The sequence below is a fragment of the Argiope bruennichi genome, chromosome 1 (assembly GCF_947563725.1).
Source record: "Argiope bruennichi chromosome 1, qqArgBrue1.1, whole genome shotgun sequence".
NCBI classification, from domain to species: Eukaryota; Metazoa; Arthropoda; class Arachnida; order Araneae; family Araneidae; genus Argiope; species Argiope bruennichi.
In genome coordinates, this window is record NC_079151.1 from 84,652,953 (window position 1) to 84,674,359 (window position 21,407).

A 21,407-nucleotide genomic window follows, 5' to 3' on the forward strand; every position below is an offset into this window, starting at 1 on the left:
AATGTTTTTCTTCAAGAAATACTCATTAACTTCTTAGTAAAAAATTTATTGTTTAGTATAACTTATATATAATCTCCAGTTTTCTGTATATTGAAGCACTAAAAGTAATAATTGAAACCATGTGATTAGTTTTTGTTCTTAGTTTTGTTTTTCAATAGGTTTTCGTATTTTATTTATATCGTATAGCGTAATAGAGTATATACAATTACCGGAAGAAATTTATTAGTCAGATTTATATTTTTAATTTAAATTTCTATACGCTTTTCTATATAATGGTAGAAATGTGCTTTCAATTTTTGTCATTCAAAGAAATAAGCTGTTGAACATGAATTACCTAGTAAAGTGTTTCAAAATTTTACTGCTGATCATTCTACATATTATAGAAAACGGTAAATATTAAGTCATTTTTTTAAATATAGATTTTTATTTTTATTGTATAGACTATTTAATATAAGCTATCATCTTATATTTTACAGTCTGGTCATCCCCTGAATTATACATCTCTAACAATGCACCATCAATGCTGGATTCCAATATTACATTTACTGCAATCTTACTTAATTATGAACCTAAGAATCAGTTAACATATGTATTTGATGATGGCACTTTGAAGAAGGAATTGAAAACTAGAAGTCATAATGTGAGCTTGAATAGATCATTTCCATCAAGTCTTTATAAGGCAGATTTTTATTCCATGAATGTGAGTGTTTTGATTGATAACCTTTTCTATGACAAGACCATAGCATCAAATTTTAGCAGATTCGAACTTAAAAGTAAGTTTCTGAATTCGATTCTACTTTAATAAAGGTGATATTCAACTTTTGATTTGCCTGTTTTATTCATTCTTTAAGCATGAATTTTATATCATTGTCTCATGTTTTTGTCGCATGAGTTTTATGACCATAGCAATTGATAATTGTTTACTAAGTCAACTGTATTTGAATGTTTTTTTTTGTAAACTTCAATGCACTATATAAAAATGCTTCATGTATTTATTATTTAAGTGCGTATACTTTATATATTCAACTCCTTAATTATATGTGAATTATATTTATTTACCTTTGACATGCAACTATATATTAAAAGCAAAGATTTCTTTTTCAATTTAATTTTCAAACAATTTGGATATGCTTGCATAACAATATCCATTGATTAAGACATGGAATGCGATCAGACATAGACATAAGATTTTTACAAAAGATAGATAAATATATATTTTTCTTTAAACATAGATAATATCTTTGCTTTTTTCTAGTCAAAATACTGCAATCAGTCTTTTATATTTGTTCATGTTATTCAACTCTTAAGTTGTAAGTCAATTAACAATTAAAAGTCCATTAATAATTTTAAAAAATTCTGTGATGATATGGTTGTAAAGAAAAAGAATTTCAAGAAACTGCATTTTGTAGTTATGATGCAATGTTGAGCTTCTACCTATAATTTAATTTTTAAAATTTATTATCTTTTGCATACAACTTTAATATAGGGCTCTATTGGGGATGTGTTTTAAACAATATGATGTTTAATTAGTTTAACAAAGACAGGGGTCAACACAAATATTTCCAATACAAACCTATATTTTATATTTTATTTATAATTATAATCTTTATAAACAATATATCTGCCCACCCAATAAGAAAATTCCTTTTTTTGTGTTATTTTTGCAATGTTGCCATACCACTGGAAAAACGCACGGAATTTAAAAATCGACTGAAAAAAACCAAGAAAAATTAACAATTAAAAACAGTTTTTTTGAAAATTTAATTAAAAACCAGAAATATACAGGGGATTTTAAGTTTCTTAGTTATTTTTTCCCTCAATTTAAAAATGTCGATCTTTAAATATTGCAAGAATAAAGGATCATAGTCATAAATTTCCAAAAACAAAATAATACTGTTTGCTGTAGTGTAAAGGCTGAAACTCACCCCTTTTCTTCTCTCTCCCTTTTTCCTTTACCAGCCCAGTTTTTATTTGTGAGACTGTTCTTTTTTCATAACTTTCCCAAATTGCAGCTGAGCATATGCGAGACTTCTGTAACTGCTAACAGAAGCCATACGGTGGTGTTTAGTCTACCTTACTCGAATTTATTGAATGGCTTGTTTAATAATTGAGAAACTGTCATCTGATTCAAAGTAAATTATAAAACAATTTAAAAACAATGAACTTCTCAAAATCCTTATTTAATATGAATTGATTGAATAAAAAAAATCAATTCTGATTTCAATTAATGGATTTGAAGTGTTTCGCAAAATCCATTTGTTATGTACTGCTCGCTCTATAAGAATATATAGGTAATATGGTCAAACAGGTATTTACTAGTCTTGACAAAAGAGGAAAGTATACATGGTGGCATACATGATATGGAAACATTTGCTGAAAACATCAAGTTGAATTTTCGAAAATAAACCAGTTTTGAATGTTTTAGTCAAAGCGCAATCATATAAAGCTGACCTTTTATTGGGATGAAGCTGGCTGCTTCACGTTTGTCTTTTAAAGCATTCAATTATATATTGGAAATATTTTCACAAATGTTCACTAAAAGGTGAAATAGCTAAAAAAATGTATGTTCAGCCATATAAAAATGTTGTACCTTATTTGGATTAGGAACTTAGGATTCGCTCCATAAAGTTGATGACTGGAAAATCTGCAAAAATTGCTGCCGAAACACAAATAATAATAAATACCACTCTATCAATTATGTTGATATATATATATACAGTAGCATTCTGTACAATAACTAGACATTTTATAGAATGCCTGGATATATATATATATATATATATATATATATCCAGGCATTCTATAAAATGTCTAGTTATTGTACAGAATGCTACTGTTTCATACATTGCATGTAACATATACATATAATATACTTATTATGTCTTGTTACTGTCTAAGAAATTTCCAATTTGAAATTTTTTATAATTAATACTTTAAATGTTTTTATTTTGGAAGAATTCAGAGTGTATTTTAATGTTTTAAAGATTCCTATATAGTATAGGTATGTGTGAATGATAATATAAAATGAATATAATATTTCTTATAACTTATATGCTTGTCTGTATAATATCTATCATGTAAGAATCTGTATAATATCTTGTAAATTTTATACTACTTATTTTTGTAATAATTGCATTCTTTATTTGAATGATATTTACAGGGCTGCCACGCCATTGGGAAATCCCGGAAAACTGGGAAAAATCTGGAAATTTAGAAATTATCTAAAAAAAACAGGAAAATGCTGGGAAATTTTAAAATTTTCATAAAAACAGGAAAATATAGAGAATTTTAATTTTCACGGTTATTTTTTTCCCATTTAAAGAAATGTTGATCTCTAAAGATTGCAAAAATAAAAGCATGAATTTATAGCTTCCAAAAGCAAAACAATACCATTCACAATTGTATAATGCAAAAACTTACCCGTTTCTCTCCCCACCCCTTTTTTTTTCTGTGTAGATCATTCCAGTTTTGATTTGTGAGATAATTGTTTTTTTTTCCATGAGATTCCCAAATTTCAGTTAATGAGCATGTGTAGGATTTCTGTAACTGCGTGAAAGAATAAAATACAGTTCTCCGGAAGGAACATTCAAGCTGCAGAAGCAGAGCGGTATTGTTTAGTCTACCGTACTTGAATTTATTGAATGGTTTGTTTATTATTTGAGAAACTGCAAGCTTATTCAAAGTAGATAAGAGATTTTTTTTAAACAATGAGTTGCACAAAATCCTTATTTAATATGAATTGAATGGCTAAAAAAAAACTAAAAAAAAATCCTGAATTGCCGAATTGGTTTAAGAAGTTATGCAAAATCCATTTTTCGGGTATTACTCACTTTGTAAAAAGAAAAATAACCTAAGTAATATGTGAAAACAGACACTTAATAGTCAGGCCAAAAGAGGAAACTTTGCAAGATTGAATGCCAGTTCAAAAGAGTCTCAAAGGAATATAGGAAACGATGCCAAATCAAATTTAATGTCTGAAAATAAACCAGTCTTGAACTTTTTTGTTCAAGAATAATTATTTAAAGCTGAATTTTTATGGGCATTAAAACTTGTTGGATCACATTCGACCTTTAATGCATTCAATGTTGTATCGGAAATATTTTCATATGTATTCGCTGAAAGTGAAATAGCTAAAAAAATGTACTGTAATACCAAGATAGTAAAAAATGGGACCATATAAAAATGTTATAATTTATTTGTTACTTTTCTATTAGCTCCATGTAACTAGTGGTTGAAAAAATCTCTCTGTACAAATTGATGCTCAAATATTTGAATTTTCAAAAAGGAATAAGTAAAAAAAGTTATCTTGCTTTGTAATGTTTTTTTGTTAAGTGATCTTAAATGTGTTGGATTAGGAAAACAAAAATGTTTTATTCCTCCCGAATCCTTAATTTTGTGTAACTTTCAATTAAAGAATATGAGAAGTAAATATCCCCCCTTAATATATAAATTTTATCTTGCTGAATTCTAGATAATAAATAAAGAGAAATTGTTTTTTTCTTTTTCTGTATGTAAATATAAACCTTCTTTTAATATGCTATTTTTTTAATAATGTTAAATTGTTGCTTCCTTTACTTGCTTTTATAACTCCTTAAAACCATATTACATTATAACTATACATGAGTTCTATTTGTGCATTACCTTGTATCTTGAATAAACATGCAAGGTAAAAACAGAGCATTTTTTTCCAAGTTTGAGTGGCAACCCTGTATTTGGCAAGATATGAGATTTTAATGTTTTTTTTAACAGATTATAATTTTTTCCTTATATTTCTAATTAAGAATAAATTCTGATGATTATCTTTCCTGTTTTAGAGGATTTAATTGGTGAAATCTCTGTGTTCCGCAGTGGTCAATCTTCAGTTGATGTTGATGAAGTTGCTGTGGGTGAAAATGTTTCTCTGGTAGTGAATCTCGTTGACCACAGCAACTTCCTACAAAAAGCTGCTATTGATTATAGTTGGAGTATTGATTTTGAAAAACATCAAACTTTAGATAATATTCTGATATATAACTTTACTGAAGTTGGTTCTAAGGATATAAAAGCTTTTGTAACAGCAGTTTTTCCAAATAATGATTTTAGATATGGATTTTTTGAGAGAACAATAACTGCTAAAGGTGAGTTCAAATGTTGAATTATACTGAATATGTAATTAGTATATCAAACACTATAATTAAACAATAATTATCTATTTTCATTTGTGAAATAAAAGTTCCACAAATTTGTAAAAATATTCAAAGGGAATTGAAAAGGAGGAAAAACTGATAATTGTAGGTTATTTTAGTAGCAGTAACACATTATATATAGTTGCCTTGTATTATATATATTGTATTTTATTATAAATCCTGAACAGTGTCTCAAAATATTTCTATGTTCATTATATTTGTTTTTAAGTTCAATTAACTTAAATTGATATAAGCTTAATTTAAATAATATTACTTGATTATTTGAATATAAATAAATATTTTGTTAATTTAAACCTCAATAATCTTTACAGTCTGTTTCCTTTTAATTTTTTCCTTAACCGCCTTCAAAGACCTCTATTCATTTTCTGGGATTAATGGTTGCAAAAAATTTCAATTGACTATTTAGTGTAATTTGGTTTTAGTGGCTCCCACAGCAAAATATCAAATTTCAAGTTTTGATAGATATATAACTCATTCTATTTTAGAAGCCTTACACCGTTCTTTTTTTGCATTATGTTTTCCTAACTTTCTGACTGTAAATTTATACTTCTAATTATATTTTTAAAAAAGTTGCGATATTTAAAAATCACTATATTATGAAAAATTTCAGCATTTTTGATTCTCAAGTTAAACAATAACAGCAAGTTTAGAACAGCAACATTCCAAAAATTTTATTAAAAGTATACCTTACTCTGAAACCTACTCAGTATAAGGTATGAAGCCCTACTGAACTTGTAATAAGGCACTATGAAAAAGTATGTCATATCTTTAACATCAAATCTGAATGTTTATGCAAAATGAAGTTATATTTGTGAATATCTTGCTCATTCAACAATGGAGAAATATAAAAGCTATAATGAAATATTAATAATGACAATGAAAGCAATTTGATTTTCACTTCAACAGTGAAATATATCATTGCCAAATATTCTTAAAATAATTTTACAATAGAAAAAAATTGGCACTAAAAAGTTGAAAAGATAATTTTTAAAATGCAAAAATCATTTTTGTGGTGTTATGAAGAAACTATGAAGAAGAAGAAATTATGAAGATAAAGTTAAGAAGTTATGAAGAAAAAATTTTTTGTTTAGTTTTTAATTAATTATTTATTATTAAAATGTTTTAAAAATTGTTTCTAGATGCACATTAGGTATATATCACAATTTTTGTTTGTTTGAAATTTAAATTTGATAAAATATTTGTCATTATGGTCCATATTTGCCAAAGGAATTTTAACCAAATTGAAAAATATTTATTTCTTCTGAAATTGATCTTAAGTTAAATTTTTTTGTTAAAAGTGTAGATTTTCAATTTTTTTGAAATAAATAATGGAAAGTAAATTTTTGTTATTCAATACAAAAATATAAAGTTTAGAATGTTAGATAATAGTAAAAAAAATAATACCTGTATCATGCAAAATGTAGGTGTACTGAATTAGTTATGAAATTATTTATTTTTGACAAAAAAACAATCTATTGTTGATAAGTTTATTTACTCTTAGGACTACTTTTTATTAAAAACATACAAATAAAAACTATTTCAAAATTGAAATGTGTTCACTAGATCCATTTTATTCAATAATTTATGAGATTAAACTTATTTTTGGAGCAAGACAAATAAAATTTAAAAGAATTTTACTAAAGAAAGATTATATATATGAATAATTCGTAATGAAATGCCATAATCATTCACAATGAAGATTATGCATTTAGATAGAAAAATTTATTACATGAAATTCAGTAGAATTTTAAAGTTCAAAAATATGTCGATCAGTAATGATAAAAAAAAAGTATATTGGTCGTAAAATTTAGGTCTCCTGAATCTACTTAAAAACTTTATTTTAAAAAAAAAAAAAAAAAACTATATTAGCATATTTTAAAATTTTCAATTTATTGTATAAATTAATATCAATTTTTTTGTTTGTCTACTGCATTATATCTTTTTGAAACAATTTATTTTGTGAAAAACTTATACCTGACATACTTTATAACTTGACTTATACCTGAATAGCTAATCTCATATATAAGTTATCTCATTTCTCTACTTCGTTAAGAGCCAGTTTCCAGATAATCTACCAACTTTTTCTTGAGATGTAAACCATAGAGCTATTTCAGTAGCTCTTCTAAGCATGTTCTTTTGCCAGATTTAAGTTTTAGAAAGCCAGAAAATCAATTACTGGCATTAGATAAATTAAATGTTTTTCACAAAATTTTAAAATATTGCAAAGAATAATTCATTTTGCATTTCAGAAACAGATAGTACTTGTATATCTCAGATTTATTTTGATTGTGAAAAGATGAAAAATCAGTAATGGAATTGTAAATGGTCTGAATAGCTATGAGAGAGAGATACATATCTTTGGTTGAAGAATAAGATTCAGCATAATTTGAACATGTAGCTCCAGAAAGATGTAGTATCAACAGTACTAAAATTTATGAAAAGAAATTGCATTGATGAGAATTGATGAGATGAGCTCTTTCATAGAACTGCAGCAAATACTGGAGTGTTTAATAGATGTATGCCATTGTTCAAAAATGCCTTAACATCTTTCTCCCCCAAATAAGCAAAGGTTTGCTTTCTTCATTTAAATGCTTACTTTTAATGTCTTGGGAAAATTATGGTTGTCCACAATAGTTCAACTTTTATACCTAATTTCTTTAATGGTACTGTAGAAAAATGTTAAGAAATTTTTCAAGATTGTTGGTACTAGTTGTTGGATACAATAAAGTAGACAATAGCTCACCGATAAATAGACGAGTTGAGTACAGGCTAGAAAATCTCTGCTGTATCTGTCATGCTGTACTAACAAATCAATGCCTCTAAGAGTTCATAAGCAGAAACTCTGGAAACATCTCCTATACAAGATGATGACAATGGCAAATCAAATTTTATATATAAGGTGATTCAAAACTTATTGTTCAGATTTTGTGGGAAGGTAGGGAATATGTCAAGAAATTGAATTCAAATAGGGAAGTATATTTGCATATGTATGTAGAAGGTGCTGTATGTACCCAGCCAGTGTGCAGCTAGCCCGACCACTCCTGCTATCGTTAGTGTATGTGTGACTTACTAGCGATAAGATGAATTAGTTTGACACATTAAGAACTAGTGGATATGCATCTCGCATATGGAGCAGTTATGGCGAAAGCAACCGCTCTGCTCGTCAAATTTACGAAGGCTATTACTCCAACAGAAGAATGCCACAATATCAAATATTTGCACATGTGCATCGCAATCTCACTGCGCAGCAACATGCAGGATACAGAGAGAAAACGACTGACATAAACTGTCAACATTGCAGAACAAGTCCTGTAGTTCATTGAAGATAATCACACTAGCTGTTGCTTTGCAGCTTGGGAACTCTCATTTAGTAGTGTGGAAGATACTGCATAAAAAATGCAATGGCGCTTTGAATCCTGTGTTTGTGTAAATTGTTGCAATTTTGAACACCAACTGTGCACTTATATTTTACCATGTTAGAATAAATATCACATTCAATACCACTTAATTGTACTCTTTCCTTGTGTTCATATCACTTGACCATTTTGTCCATGCATTTGTTAACAAACTTTTCTATGTGAAAACAGTTTTGTGACGTACTTACTCCCTACTTACCCATGAAATTTGAATGATAAGTTTTGAATCACCCTGTATGTAAAAGTAAAAATGAAAGTGATTTTATATATAAAATCACTTGATTTTATCTTATACAAATAATTAGCTAAATTTGTCATGAAAGTTTATGCTCCCATGTGACTTACTATGAAATATTACTCTAGTATTATTTATGTATCACAAAACTTTTGGAGAGTAATATAATATTAAAGTACAAGATGAACTCAAGACTATTGTTCAAGCAATTCAACAGAGAAAAGTTTTTATGATATATTCCAAAAATTTCTTTTACGATTTCTCCAATAATTTTTCATGAAAAATTATTTCATATCTGATGAACAAAAGGTACAAACCCCTCCCCCTCAACAAATATAAAGGGTCCTCTAACCACCATAAATTAATTTTGAAGTAGAAAACTACATAGATCTTATTAATTGACAATCTACAACAGTAACAAAACCATCTCATAACTAACTAAAGTAAACAAGAAGTAGAATTGGTTGTGGAAGAAGCAGGGATAACAATATAAAGAAGTTAAAAATTCTTTTGCACTCACCAGCAGTAGAAATAATTATAAAATAGATACTCAAAAATTTCTAAACACATTTGGAAATCTGGATAACAATTCAGCGTCCGGATAATAATTCTTACATCATTCATCCCATCTCATTGTTGGACAAAAAAAGAAAGCCATCTAAAGTTTAATAAAACAAGTATCATTCAACATCTACAATTACAACAGACTAGGAATTAACATAAAAGGCATCTTTATTTTTGTAATGTTTAAATATATAATATTTTTGAATATTGGATAATTGTAATCTTTTTTTTTTATTTAAAATTTTGTTTTGTTTTCTTTCTCTTATTCAAAAGTATTTTTTGCTTTCATAAAATACAAAATAAAATGGATCTAACAAATTCATTTCAATATTGAAATAGTTTTTTTTGTATGGTTTCAAGAAATTCGTTCATAAAACATAGACTAGAAGCAAATCAAGTCATCAACAGTAGACTATTATTTTATGAAAAAAACATTAGTCTGTCATATCCAAATTTTACATGACTTATAAATATTTTTATTAATTAACTCTCTAAGCCTTTTAATTTATCAATTGAAAATAAAAATCAAACTTTTGCCCTTTCTGTGAATGTATGTGTGTAGTGTGTGTTGGCACTCTAAAGGCAGATCATTTGACTTAAAGTTACCAATTTGGCATATATATACTTTAGAAGGTGGAAATATATGCCTCAGTGCAATTTTTTTAAAATTTTTAATTAGAATTTTCATTAATTAAAATTTAAGCAAAATTATGGAGTCTTTCCACAATAACATCTGAAAATATTACAACACAAAAATTATTTTGCTTCACCCTAAAGTTCAAAAAATTATCTTTTGAATATCAATGTTTTAACCTATAAATTAAGTTTCTATTTTTAATCAATTGAAAAATATTTTAATCATATTTTCAACAATTTATTTCTCACAAAATAAACATAAAATTTAACCTACATCAGTATAATATTCATGCATCAGAAAAAATTAGCTTTTATCAACATGTTGCCATCAGATTGACAAAAGATCAAATTAAAAAATGAGTTCACTATTACTGCAGATTAAACGTAGGAAATTGCAATTTTCCACACATGCCTGTCTGAAATGAAAATCAATGCAAGAAAAAGTTTTCTATGATCTTTTGAAATATTTATATTATTAATTATTTAATCAGTTTTATTTAAGGCAAACATTTTTTAATGTGTACAAGATATCCACTCTAATCAGAGTCTAAAAGCTAATTTGTAAACTGTTTTAATTGTAGATATACATCTGTTAACAAAATTGTCTAAATAAAGTTAATAATTATATTCTCTGTAACTTGAGTTAATAAATGTTCTGATAATTATGAATTTTAAATTTTTACATAGATCCACTGCCTTGTAAATCTTAATTAACAAAATATTCTTGAGACGCTAATATTTTAAATAACAAGAGTTGCAATTCAATTAAATCAATCACTAAAATTGACTGATTTATAAAAATTTGAATATCATTATTCTGTAAAAATGCATGATAGAACATTTTCCAACTACTGTCTTATAGAAAATATGCCAATCAGCGTCCAGAGTTTCTCCAAGCCTGATTATTAGATAAATGTTTGTGTTTGCTCATGTGTGAAATTTCCTGAATATAATTTATTGGATCAAAGGACTATATAAAAATTGAACTTCATGATTGTTTTTAGAATTACATTTATTGATTGAAATAAAAGAAAATATTATTTATCACATTCAAGTCTTTTTGAAGGTAAAACGGAATTTTATTCGGAATTGGAGAAATTTTTATTCAACAATTCTCTGAAATATTGCATAAATTATAATAAAAATTACTTTGGTACATATAAGATTATATTGCTGAAGGGTTTAATTTTCTGTAGTCATGTTTTTAAAAATTATGTTTGGTTTCAGCAAAAAATCTTTTGTATTTATTGAAATTTTATGTCTTCCAATTCAAATTTAAATCTTACAGCAGCTGACAGCAAATAAGAATTACATATAATGCAATAAACAAAATAACATAAGATTTATATGCTAATATAAGTCATGCAGCTTTTAAAATTTTAAACAGAAATATTTTGGAGAAGAAGCTATTAAGACACCAAGATACATAAATATTTAATTGAAAATTTTAGAGTACCTTACTCCTTGTGAACCAGCTGATTGCCAAAGGTAGCTTCAACATAACTTAAAATTTTATCTTTTTAAATAATTTTAGATAAAATTGAGTTTTACTATTCTCTCTCTCTCTCTCTTTTTTCTGTTGTTCATTATTTGTCGTATTTACTTTTATAATTTTATTTCAGATCCAGTCACATATGTTAATATATCTGGAAATCCTTTCCTATATCATGGAGATAAACTCAATCTTAATGTTACTTGCAATGGATCGTAAGTATTTTTATGAATACAATTATAATACGTATGGATGTTTATTTTTGGCTTATTAAGCTATATATTTGATCAATTTTAGTGTTTTAATTTTGAAAAAATCTTGGAATGAAAATTAAGTGACTTAAAATGTGTTTAACTTCATGCACTCGAACAAAGGTGTACTAGAATCAAATATTATAAATCTTAATTTGACTGTCTGAAAAATTGGAATAAATTATATAATTTAAAATTCCTTCAGTGCAAAATGCTGTGTATCAAAATATAATTATGTGCTATATGGAAAAATTTCTTACTTTATAATAATATATTATTGATGTTTTTATTCATTTTTACAAATTGAATAAATTTTTTAAATTTTAATAATATTTAAAAAGTTAGCTCCATATAATCTTATATAGAATATTTGAAATTAGATTTTCGAAAAATGTAGAATGTACATCAAAGTTGATTGTGTTCAAGATTTTTTTTTTCTGTTAAAATTTGGAATTTCTGAATTCTTTTACTGAAATGCACAAACTTTTAAATTTTGTCTAGTTAGACTTAAAATTTCATTATGATCGGCAGATTAGAATTTTTTTTTCTCACAATAGCTTGCCAAATGGGACAATTCAGGTAGTTTTCATTGTATCCTTAAAAAATGAAAATTTAATGTTTCTTTTCACTATTATTCTAATAGCGAAATTTCCACTTCCTTCTTCCACAATTTTGAAAATGGCTGCTGTTTGGAGAATGTATCCTGAATTTGGTGAATAAAGCCTTAGCATAATTCTATCTGGAACAAATATATCATCGTAGCATTTATTTTATGTTTGGAATTTCAAGGCTCATCTTCCTGACATTTCAATTTTTAAAAATTTATTAGGATAATTATATTTTTGATGTTTATATTTATTAACTTATTTGGAATCTTTTCAAGGTCAATTGATTAGGAAAAAATATTAAATGCTTTTCCATAGAAATATGCATTAAGTGAACTGATTACATACTAAAAAAACAATTTCTAAAGAAATATTTTCAACAGCAATTTGAATTCTGTTCCTCATTATGAAGCAACAACTTCTATTTCTTTGATAAAAACAATAGATATTTTTTTTTATTTGATGAAAAGTTTTTGGATCAAGAAATCAAAAACTATTAAATAGTTGTTTGGTTTCCTCAAAAAGAAATTGAAAATTGTATATTCAAAGAAGATGTAAAAATGAATACCTATGAATGAATATTGCTATCTATTATTGACAAAATTAGTTAAAAGGGTTTTACTTTCTATCACAAAGCCATTTTTTAAAGTTCATTTAATTATTTGAGTGATATGATAATTGATGGTCATTTTTGAGAATGGAGAGTATGTATGTTGTGTTGACTGTAATTTATTATTCATTTTCTTTAAACAAAAAATATATATGAATATATATGAAATTTTGGAGTCATAAATTTATGTTAGACACTGTTGGTCAAGATTTTATTGAAAATTTATTAAATCTTCCAACCATAACATCTTATCAAAACTCCTTTCTTTCCATGAACCTTATTCTTTTTGGTTTCAGATCCTCTTCAATGTCGATTTATATAGATATTTAATTGCCATCTTAAATTTTAATGGAGAACTGAAAATATTAGGTGTCATGATCGTGGTTCTCAAGCTCTGAGCAAAAGGATAAAGATCCCTAAGCACTTAATGACATTCTTTTAAAGATACAAGTAATTTCCTTTCCAAAATCTACACATGTTAAAGAAATCCCTATCAGAATCTTTTAGTGAAATAACTTAAGGGAAAAATTTCTGTCATTTTTTGCTGCTGTCTTCTATTCAAAGTTTGATTTCCTTTTGCTACACATCTACCAAAATTATGCTAATACATATATAATAAAAAATTAAAATCTTTCTACTAAAATGGTAAATAGTTGTGTAATGAATATAATAAATCTAGTGATTGATAATGAAAAAAATTCTTTTACTTTTTAATTTGAATTGTAGTTAAAATATCAGAAATCCAAGAAATCATATTTACGAGTACATTCATATACTTTTACTTTTAGTAAACAAAATATAGAAGAGATTACTAGTTTCCATTTTAATATTAAAGGTTGGCAACATTTTTTTTAAATTTGTAACTATTAAAATTGAGATATTGCTAGTTTTAAAAAGAGTAATTTGAAAAAGGAAGAAAAAAAAAAAAAATGCATGCACAGAGAGAGGGGAGGGGGAATCATTTTTAATTATCTTTGCATGATCTGAGGGTATAACTATAACTATCCAATACATTACTGTATGTTTTTGCTGGAAATAAAATAAATTTTCTTCCCTGTCTACAGGCCACCATATCAGTACTGTTTTCAAGTTTTAAAGAGAAATGCTTCTTCTACAAATTTCACTTGCATGAATCCATCAACATTTACAACCTGCCATATGGAAATTATCAAATATTTTCAAAATGATGGAATGTATCAAATAGGCATATATGTAAGCAATGATGTTCAAGCAATAACTAGAGTAATTGAAGTTATGGTATACAGTGGTAAGTTAACATGATTTTAATTATTATTTTTACTTAACTCAGAGTATATTTGAATTAAAAATTAATTATGTATTTTTATTCAGATTCTGATTATCTTGGTAATACCAAATTTTATGCTATATTATAAATTATAAATATAACTAAAAGAAATCTATTGAGTTACATTATATATTGTATGTTTAAATCTTAATATGTAATTATATATTTGAGTTGCATTTCATTGACAGTAAAGGCAATTTGGTGTCTAGAAAAATAATTTTCTTTATTGGCAAACATAAAATCAAGAGAATTTGAAAGCCAGTTAACTTGTTAACAAATTAGCCAAACATTCTAATATATAGGATGATTGTTTTGAAATCTCATACACTTTTACGGGAAAAATACATGTAGGGAAATTTTTCTCTACATATATTTTCGAATCTTTCCAATTTGAACTGATAATAATGAGAGAAAGAATTACAGCATTTATTTAGTCATATTTAAAAGTCTTAAATTAAAAATTAAATGATTATTTAAGGATTATGTGTTTGACTGTTGCAGAAATTTAATTTCAAAATGCCATCTTAAGCAGTGCTATCTAATAATACTTTGATGATTTTTTTTAGTAAGTTAAAGATAATATATGTTCCATCTCATTCATAGAAAATTGATGTGATTGCATTTGACTATATCAGAATTTACATTGCTTAGGGTGCATAACTTCATGAAAAGTGTTTAATTTCTTGAGAAATACTTTTTCCTCCCCTCAGAATTTTGATAAATTGATAGTGTAATCGTAAGACTTTGTTCACCAGATGCACCAAGAAAGGAAACCAACATAAGGGAAAAATTCTGAGAAGGAATCCAGAGTAAGGCAGATCCAGAAGGGCCAACAGATACTAAGATAATGCTTTATAATCCCCTTTTTCCTTTGTTTCCTTCCTCAACAGAGGGCATTGCTGGTTACTGAAATATTGGAATGGTTATCTCGAGGGGGCAGTACGAAATACTTAATGTTTCAAACTTGTTACAACTTGAAAAACTTTAAACTTGAATTTTTAGTAATGTTATGAATTTGTAATGTTGCTTCCAGTGCAGTTAGTTCTATTGTAAGAAAGCAATTTTATATTCTGCTGTGATGTATAATAAAAGAATGATAGATCAGTGGCATAATTCACAAGTAAACATTCATCTTGCAACCAGAAGGTTTTTTTTTTTTTTTTTGTCTATATTGAAAATTAGGAAGCATAACTGATTATATCAACATTAAAGAAAATACTTTGATTAAATTTTTGAATTAAAAAAATTTGAAAAATTCTCTTGAAAAAATAAAAGACAATTTCTGCTGATAAGGCATTTAAAAAGAAATAGATCACAAATTGAGTCTGGAGATTTAAATACTGTTAGTTTGGCCTGCTCTAAGACAGAATCGTCTCACATCATTTTGCTAATAATAATTTTAAGTCTTAATCAATATCTTGTCATAATTCATGTATGTTTTTGTTACACAGTTTACCTATTCCATTTGGGCTGTCTTTCCCATACTTAATATAAAGATTGTAGTTAGAGTACCACACAAAGTTAAAGTCTCATAAGAATGCATTAAGTTTATGAAAATAGTTATTATGATTTAAGAAGTTGAATTGTTTATCTAAGATGTAAAAGATTTGTCTTATATATTAGAAGTTAGTTTTAATTGAAACTAATATAAATTGTGTTAATATTATGCTATTGAATCAATGATATGATGAAACACAATGTCTTAAACGAAATTATCATTGACTATAAACTTATAATTGTTGATGATTGACATTTAGGATTGCATTCACAAAAAATTGCAATACTTGCCGAATTGGAGTCAAATTTGTCAAGGGGTTGACTGTATGTCAGTCTTTACTTTCACAAGCATGTAAACATATTAACTCAAAAATGTAATGACTTAAATATATAAGATTTTGCATGTGATTTTGTGACTATAATTGTAGATCTGCGTTAAATTGTAGTGTCCATCGACTGGAGGGGGGAATGCATCAAAAACGCAAATTTGATTTGTGACTTTAATAAAAACTGCATGCCAAGGATTAGTAAAATTAATAAGAATGCTAAATTTATCCTAAGTGGCAATATTTCATAATTGTTGTTTGCCAATGCCTGCAAGCATTTTCAACCTTTCCCAAAATCCAAATTTGTATATAGTATGAGAAGAATAACGCTTTTGTTAAAGAATTTACAAGAAACTTTTGAGGAAACTGTTCTTGCAGTTTATTAGTGCATTAAAAGACATAATGACAGTTTTAGCCAAAATCTAGGTATCAAAACAAAAATGGCATAAGTACGAGTCTTGGTGAACAACAAGAAAAGGATATAAATCCATAAACTAATATAAATTATGTGATTCTGCTTAGAAACTTTCTGTTCACTTTTGGTTTTTGTTTTTATTTCCTTATTTTTTTCCTTTTTAATATGCTAATAAAAACTTTTAAAAATTTTTATTTATAATCTTTGAAGATTATGATTTTAATATTTATTAGATGAATCAAATGTCTGTAATTTGTTACATTTAATTAATATATATTTCCTTATTTTTATGTATTCAGCTGATATCTCAAAATATTTAATATTGCAACACTATTTTACAAATTATAAAATATTATTTTTAATTTTAGTTCTTTTTTGTTTGTTTATTTATTTTATAAAGCAAGCTTACCAAGTGAAATCATCCTTCATTGACTTTGCATTTACTTAGTGATTGATGGTACATTGGACAGTACAAGAAAAAATTCTTTTACAGTTTTCTTATTGATATATTAGTATTATTTTTTAATGAAAATTTGAAATTTATATGTAATATCCATTTTCAGTTTCTATCAAACCAACCTTATCTACCATCATCATTCCGATTGTATGCAGCCTCCTAACTCTTATAATCATTGCTTTTGGAATTAGCTACTATGTGCAGCATAGAAACCAGTTAGCTGTTGAAGTGGCAAATTTTGACTTCCAAGATGATTCAAATTCATACACAGAAAAGACTTTCTTTGAAAACTTCTTTGATTCTTTTGCTTGTAGAAGTTGCACCTGCTCTCGATTGTCATGTGACAATCAAAGTGAAGCTGAGCCCTTGATGTGAATGAACGTTAATGTCTTTTTACATGTATTTGCATCAAATACTAGTTTACTGTGGTTTCTAATACTCTTAAAAATCTTTTGTTTTTTACCTATAAAGTGGGTAATAACAAATGAATACGCTCTGTGATATTTCAAGAAGTTTTAGTTTTTTTTTTTTTTTTTTTTATATATAGCCTGAATTACAAAAGAGAAAATACTTGTAATAGTTTTGGTTTTTGTATTGTAAATAAATTATTTATGTTTTATTGTCTGTTAATTTTTGCAATCTTATTTTTAGTAAGAGATTTTTGGCTAACTAAAATATTTCTCATTTGAAATTTCTATTTATTTTATGAAGAAATTGCTATATATTGTAAATACAACACACACACACTTATATATATACTACTATTATAAATGTGAAAGTTTGGATGGATGTTTGTTAGTCAATCACGTCAGAACAGCTGAACGGAATTAGATGAAATTTAACACAGAGGTAGATTATAGTCTGGAATAAGACATAGGCTACTATTTATTTCGGTTAATTGAGTGGTTAATTTTTTATTAATTAAAAACTAACTTTCTCGCCAAAATCTAAAGCCAAATCCCGCCAAAAATGAATAAGGCTTCAGTTTTTTTTTCCCCCCACGCTAAACAGGATAGGCTTAACATGTTTTCGACAGAATATTTCAAACGATTCTATTTATTTTCTTAGTGTTTGATGTATTTGAAATTAAACATTGAAAATTAATTGATCTTTTGGATTCATTCTGAAGTACATTTAAATTAAAATAAAACATGAATAAAGGAAATTGAAAATTTCTAATTTGCATTGCGTTATCCAACTGAAGTTGAAAATTCACGCATGTGCAGTGTGTTCTGATTGTTGACAACTGTGTTTTCATTTTAATTAAAAGTTTAAAAATTACAAGTATTATACTGTTGTAGTTATCTCAATGTTTTGATTTGTTTGTTTGAATGAGGCCGATTAAGGGATTTTTAGCTACAAAGGCTGTCATCCCATAGCTATCTCAATCAATGAATAAAATAGACTTGATTTTAAAGAAACACAGGCTTAATTTCCTGTTTAGTTTTATTTCAGGTATACTATGTAAATAAATTGTTTTTAGGTTAGTTGAGTGTTTCTGTAATTAAATTGTATTTATGTTATATATTTTTCGTATATGCTTATAGTTTTAAGTGCATTTTTGTAGGTTAGTTTTAATTTTTTTAAATTTTATTATTATTTGATAGTTTTTCGAAATGCCCAGAAAACGCAAATCTAATCTTTTGAAGAGGAGTAATAAAGCTTGGGCTATGAAAGTAGCTAGAAGACCTGTTTGCAATTTTAGTGAGCACTTGTGGACTATCAAACACCCTCCAGCTATGGGATAAATACAAGGATGCTTTATCAAAAGATATCGTGCATAGGCTGGATGGCACTCAAATGACCTAATCATTAACGATGCTTTGGTATTGATGAAGGATAAAATTATTTCCATATCTGGAAAATGTCTCGCTGATTTCGGCTTACCCCCACCGCAGCGAAGAGGGGTATTATCAGGCAAAGTTGTGAAGGAGCTAAACTATGACATCGCGGTTTTAAAAGCACAGGTCAAGGAAATGACATTAACGGCCGTATTCATCAAACCGGTTGCTAAACAACGGATTGTTCAACCAATGATCATTGGTATACACAAACGTTAATTTTACGACTGAGCATCAAGGCAGCTTTTCCATATGTATCACATGATTATCGACTGATAGTTGGTGCTTTTTAGTGTTTTTGTTATTATTTTGTTTCTTTCCGAGATGTGTACAAGAAATGTGGGACGATCAAACGAGAAAACAAAGGTGATGTTGTCTAGTGAAAATCTCATCGATTTGTTTACATGATATTATTAAGCTTTTCATGGGATTGTTTCTCTGACTATACGTTATTAAGCAAGCATATTTTAAATTTCCACTGTATTATGTAATTAAACATTTGAGCATTTGCTGTCTTTTGAATTGAGAATATGCACATTATCTGTGTTTTGAATAGTTTTCCAATGAATTAAACTCTTACAAAAGGTCTGTCTGTAAATTAAATTTCTGAAAGAAATGCAGATTAACCAAAATGAGTTCATTTACACATGGAAATATTTTATATAGAACTATAGAATATATACATAAATAATACAAATAGCTAACTGCTACAAACTGATTTTCAAAGTGAGGAGCTCATTGAAGTTTCTTCTAAACAATAAATTTAACAAAATTTGAATTTTGCGTAAACTATCATTAACTATAAATTATATTTCTGAGAAATGTGTCAAATGTCTGAACAAGTAAAAAAAAAAGCATAACTTTCTTTATTTATTAATTATAAACTATTTAAAAATTTGAAACTTGGTAGATTTTTTTTCAGACTTTTTACAAAATATGGCATTTATTTTTTTGATTTGTTAACATTAAAATTTTATTAGTTGAATGGAATTACCAGCAAAACATAATATTTATCTTTGTTCTTATTTATGATCTTTCCATGTTCTTTAATACAAATTGTAATGAATTATAATCATACAAATTGTTAAAACAAAGCAATTCCCGTGCTTTTGGCAAGGAATTCACAAAATGTTAATAAAATTTTTGTTTAAAGGGTTTATTTTGTTAGAGTGCATTTTAATGAGCAATGGATTAGTATCCTGAATTTTTAATATAATAAAGGGGGAGGAAATATAGTGTATAAAATCTTGCTTACAAAGTATTATGATTTTCATATTAGTAAATTATTTTCATTTACACAAAACATTTAAATTTCCAAAGGTTATTTTAATTGCAATTAAAAGCAGTAATATCTTTGACAATCCCATATAATTAATTGTTTGTATGAAGTTCATAATGTATATTACAAATTTCTCTTTATTTGACTTTCGGCATTTTTTTTTTTTTTTTTTTTAAACAAATAGGTTTTAAACTTCCACAATAGGTTATATCTGAAAAAAAAAAAATAGTAATATTATTTTTGGTGTCAATATTTAAATATGTATTAGTTGTCTACATTTTCAGTAGTTTTCTAAATAACATTTTTTTTTTCCCCTCAAAGCTGAAAAAAAGTAAAAAATGCTTATTCTGTGCTATGCTTTTATTTCTAAAGAAAAGCATATATGGAAAAATATGCTTATTAATTATCAAAATATTAAATTTTTACATATATAATTGCTAAAAACGATATAAATTTATAGATATAAATGTTAGAATATATACATTCAGAATATAAACTGCAAATAGAAGGTGAAAATTGTATATGAATATTGAAGAATTCTTATGAAAACCAACAGCTATTTCACCAAAATAAATATTTATGCAATAAATTTATATGATATATTGTTATTGTGGAAGTGAAGAAGCTCATTTATACCTCATATCTAAAACTTTTTGTAAACAATGAATTTAACAACTCTTTAAATTTGAATGGGCTAATTGTTAGCTTGACAATCTTGACATTACAAATCAGTATAAAAATAATGTAAATATTGATGAGAACCATACTTATTTTAGAATTGATATCCCGGAATAAAATAAATGATTAATTTGAACATCATAAACATTCACTTTTGTATAAATAAATTGAGTGTCAAAACATTTACAATTAACAATGCATTTTTTAACACTTTCTGCTTGATGATTCAAACTTAATCAAAAAGCAACAAATGTCAACTTGATTAGCCTTTCACAAACTAGTTATGATATTTTAAATCTTTAAAAAAAATGTGATATTTCCCATTTGTTTCAACAAGCTCTTGCCTTTTTTTTCCACCCAGAATTCTTTACCAAATAAGTTATTAATTTTTTGATATTTTTACATTTAGTTTCTACTAATACTTGAATAATATCTGTCACTTTATTACATTAATTATCAATGATGCTTTTAATTATTTATATCTTCATGACAATCGTTACTTCCTGAAATCATAAATCTATGAACACAACCATCTAACTAAATACTGTTACGTCAGGATAATTTCCTTTGTTTAATCCTCAAACTTTGAGAAATTTTCAACTCAGGATCTTGT

At 26.5% G+C, this 21,407-nt stretch overlaps 1 protein-coding gene across 1 annotated transcript; it reads left to right on the plus strand.

The window, feature by feature from the left end:
• Positions 1–148: 148 nt before the first annotated feature.
• LOC129962811 (uncharacterized) lies at positions 149–17,615 on the plus strand. The gene is made up of 6 exons (XM_056076811.1): positions 149–389; positions 477–773; positions 4,815–5,117; positions 11,660–11,744; positions 14,060–14,262; positions 17,103–17,615. Exons 1-6 carry the CDS (start codon positions 326–328, stop codon positions 17,369–17,371), a joined length of 1,221 nt encoding a protein of 406 aa, XP_055932786.1. The 5' UTR covers positions 149–325; the 3' UTR covers positions 17,372–17,615.
• Positions 17,616–21,407: the final 3,792 nt, after the last annotated feature.

Excerpts from the sequence above, each read along its gene's own strand:
- LOC129962811 (XM_056076811.1), top strand. The coding sequence starts at position 326 with ATGAATTACCTAGTAAAGTGTTTCAAAATTTTACTGCTGATCATTCTA. Across the intron at positions 390-476 it reads TCTACATATTATAGAAAACG|TCTGGTCATCCCCTGAATTA; the intron begins GTAAATATTAAG and ends TATATTTTACAG. Across the intron at positions 5,118-11,659 it reads GAGAACAATAACTGCTAAAG|ATCCAGTCACATATGTTAAT; the intron begins GTGAGTTCAAAT and ends ATTTTATTTCAG.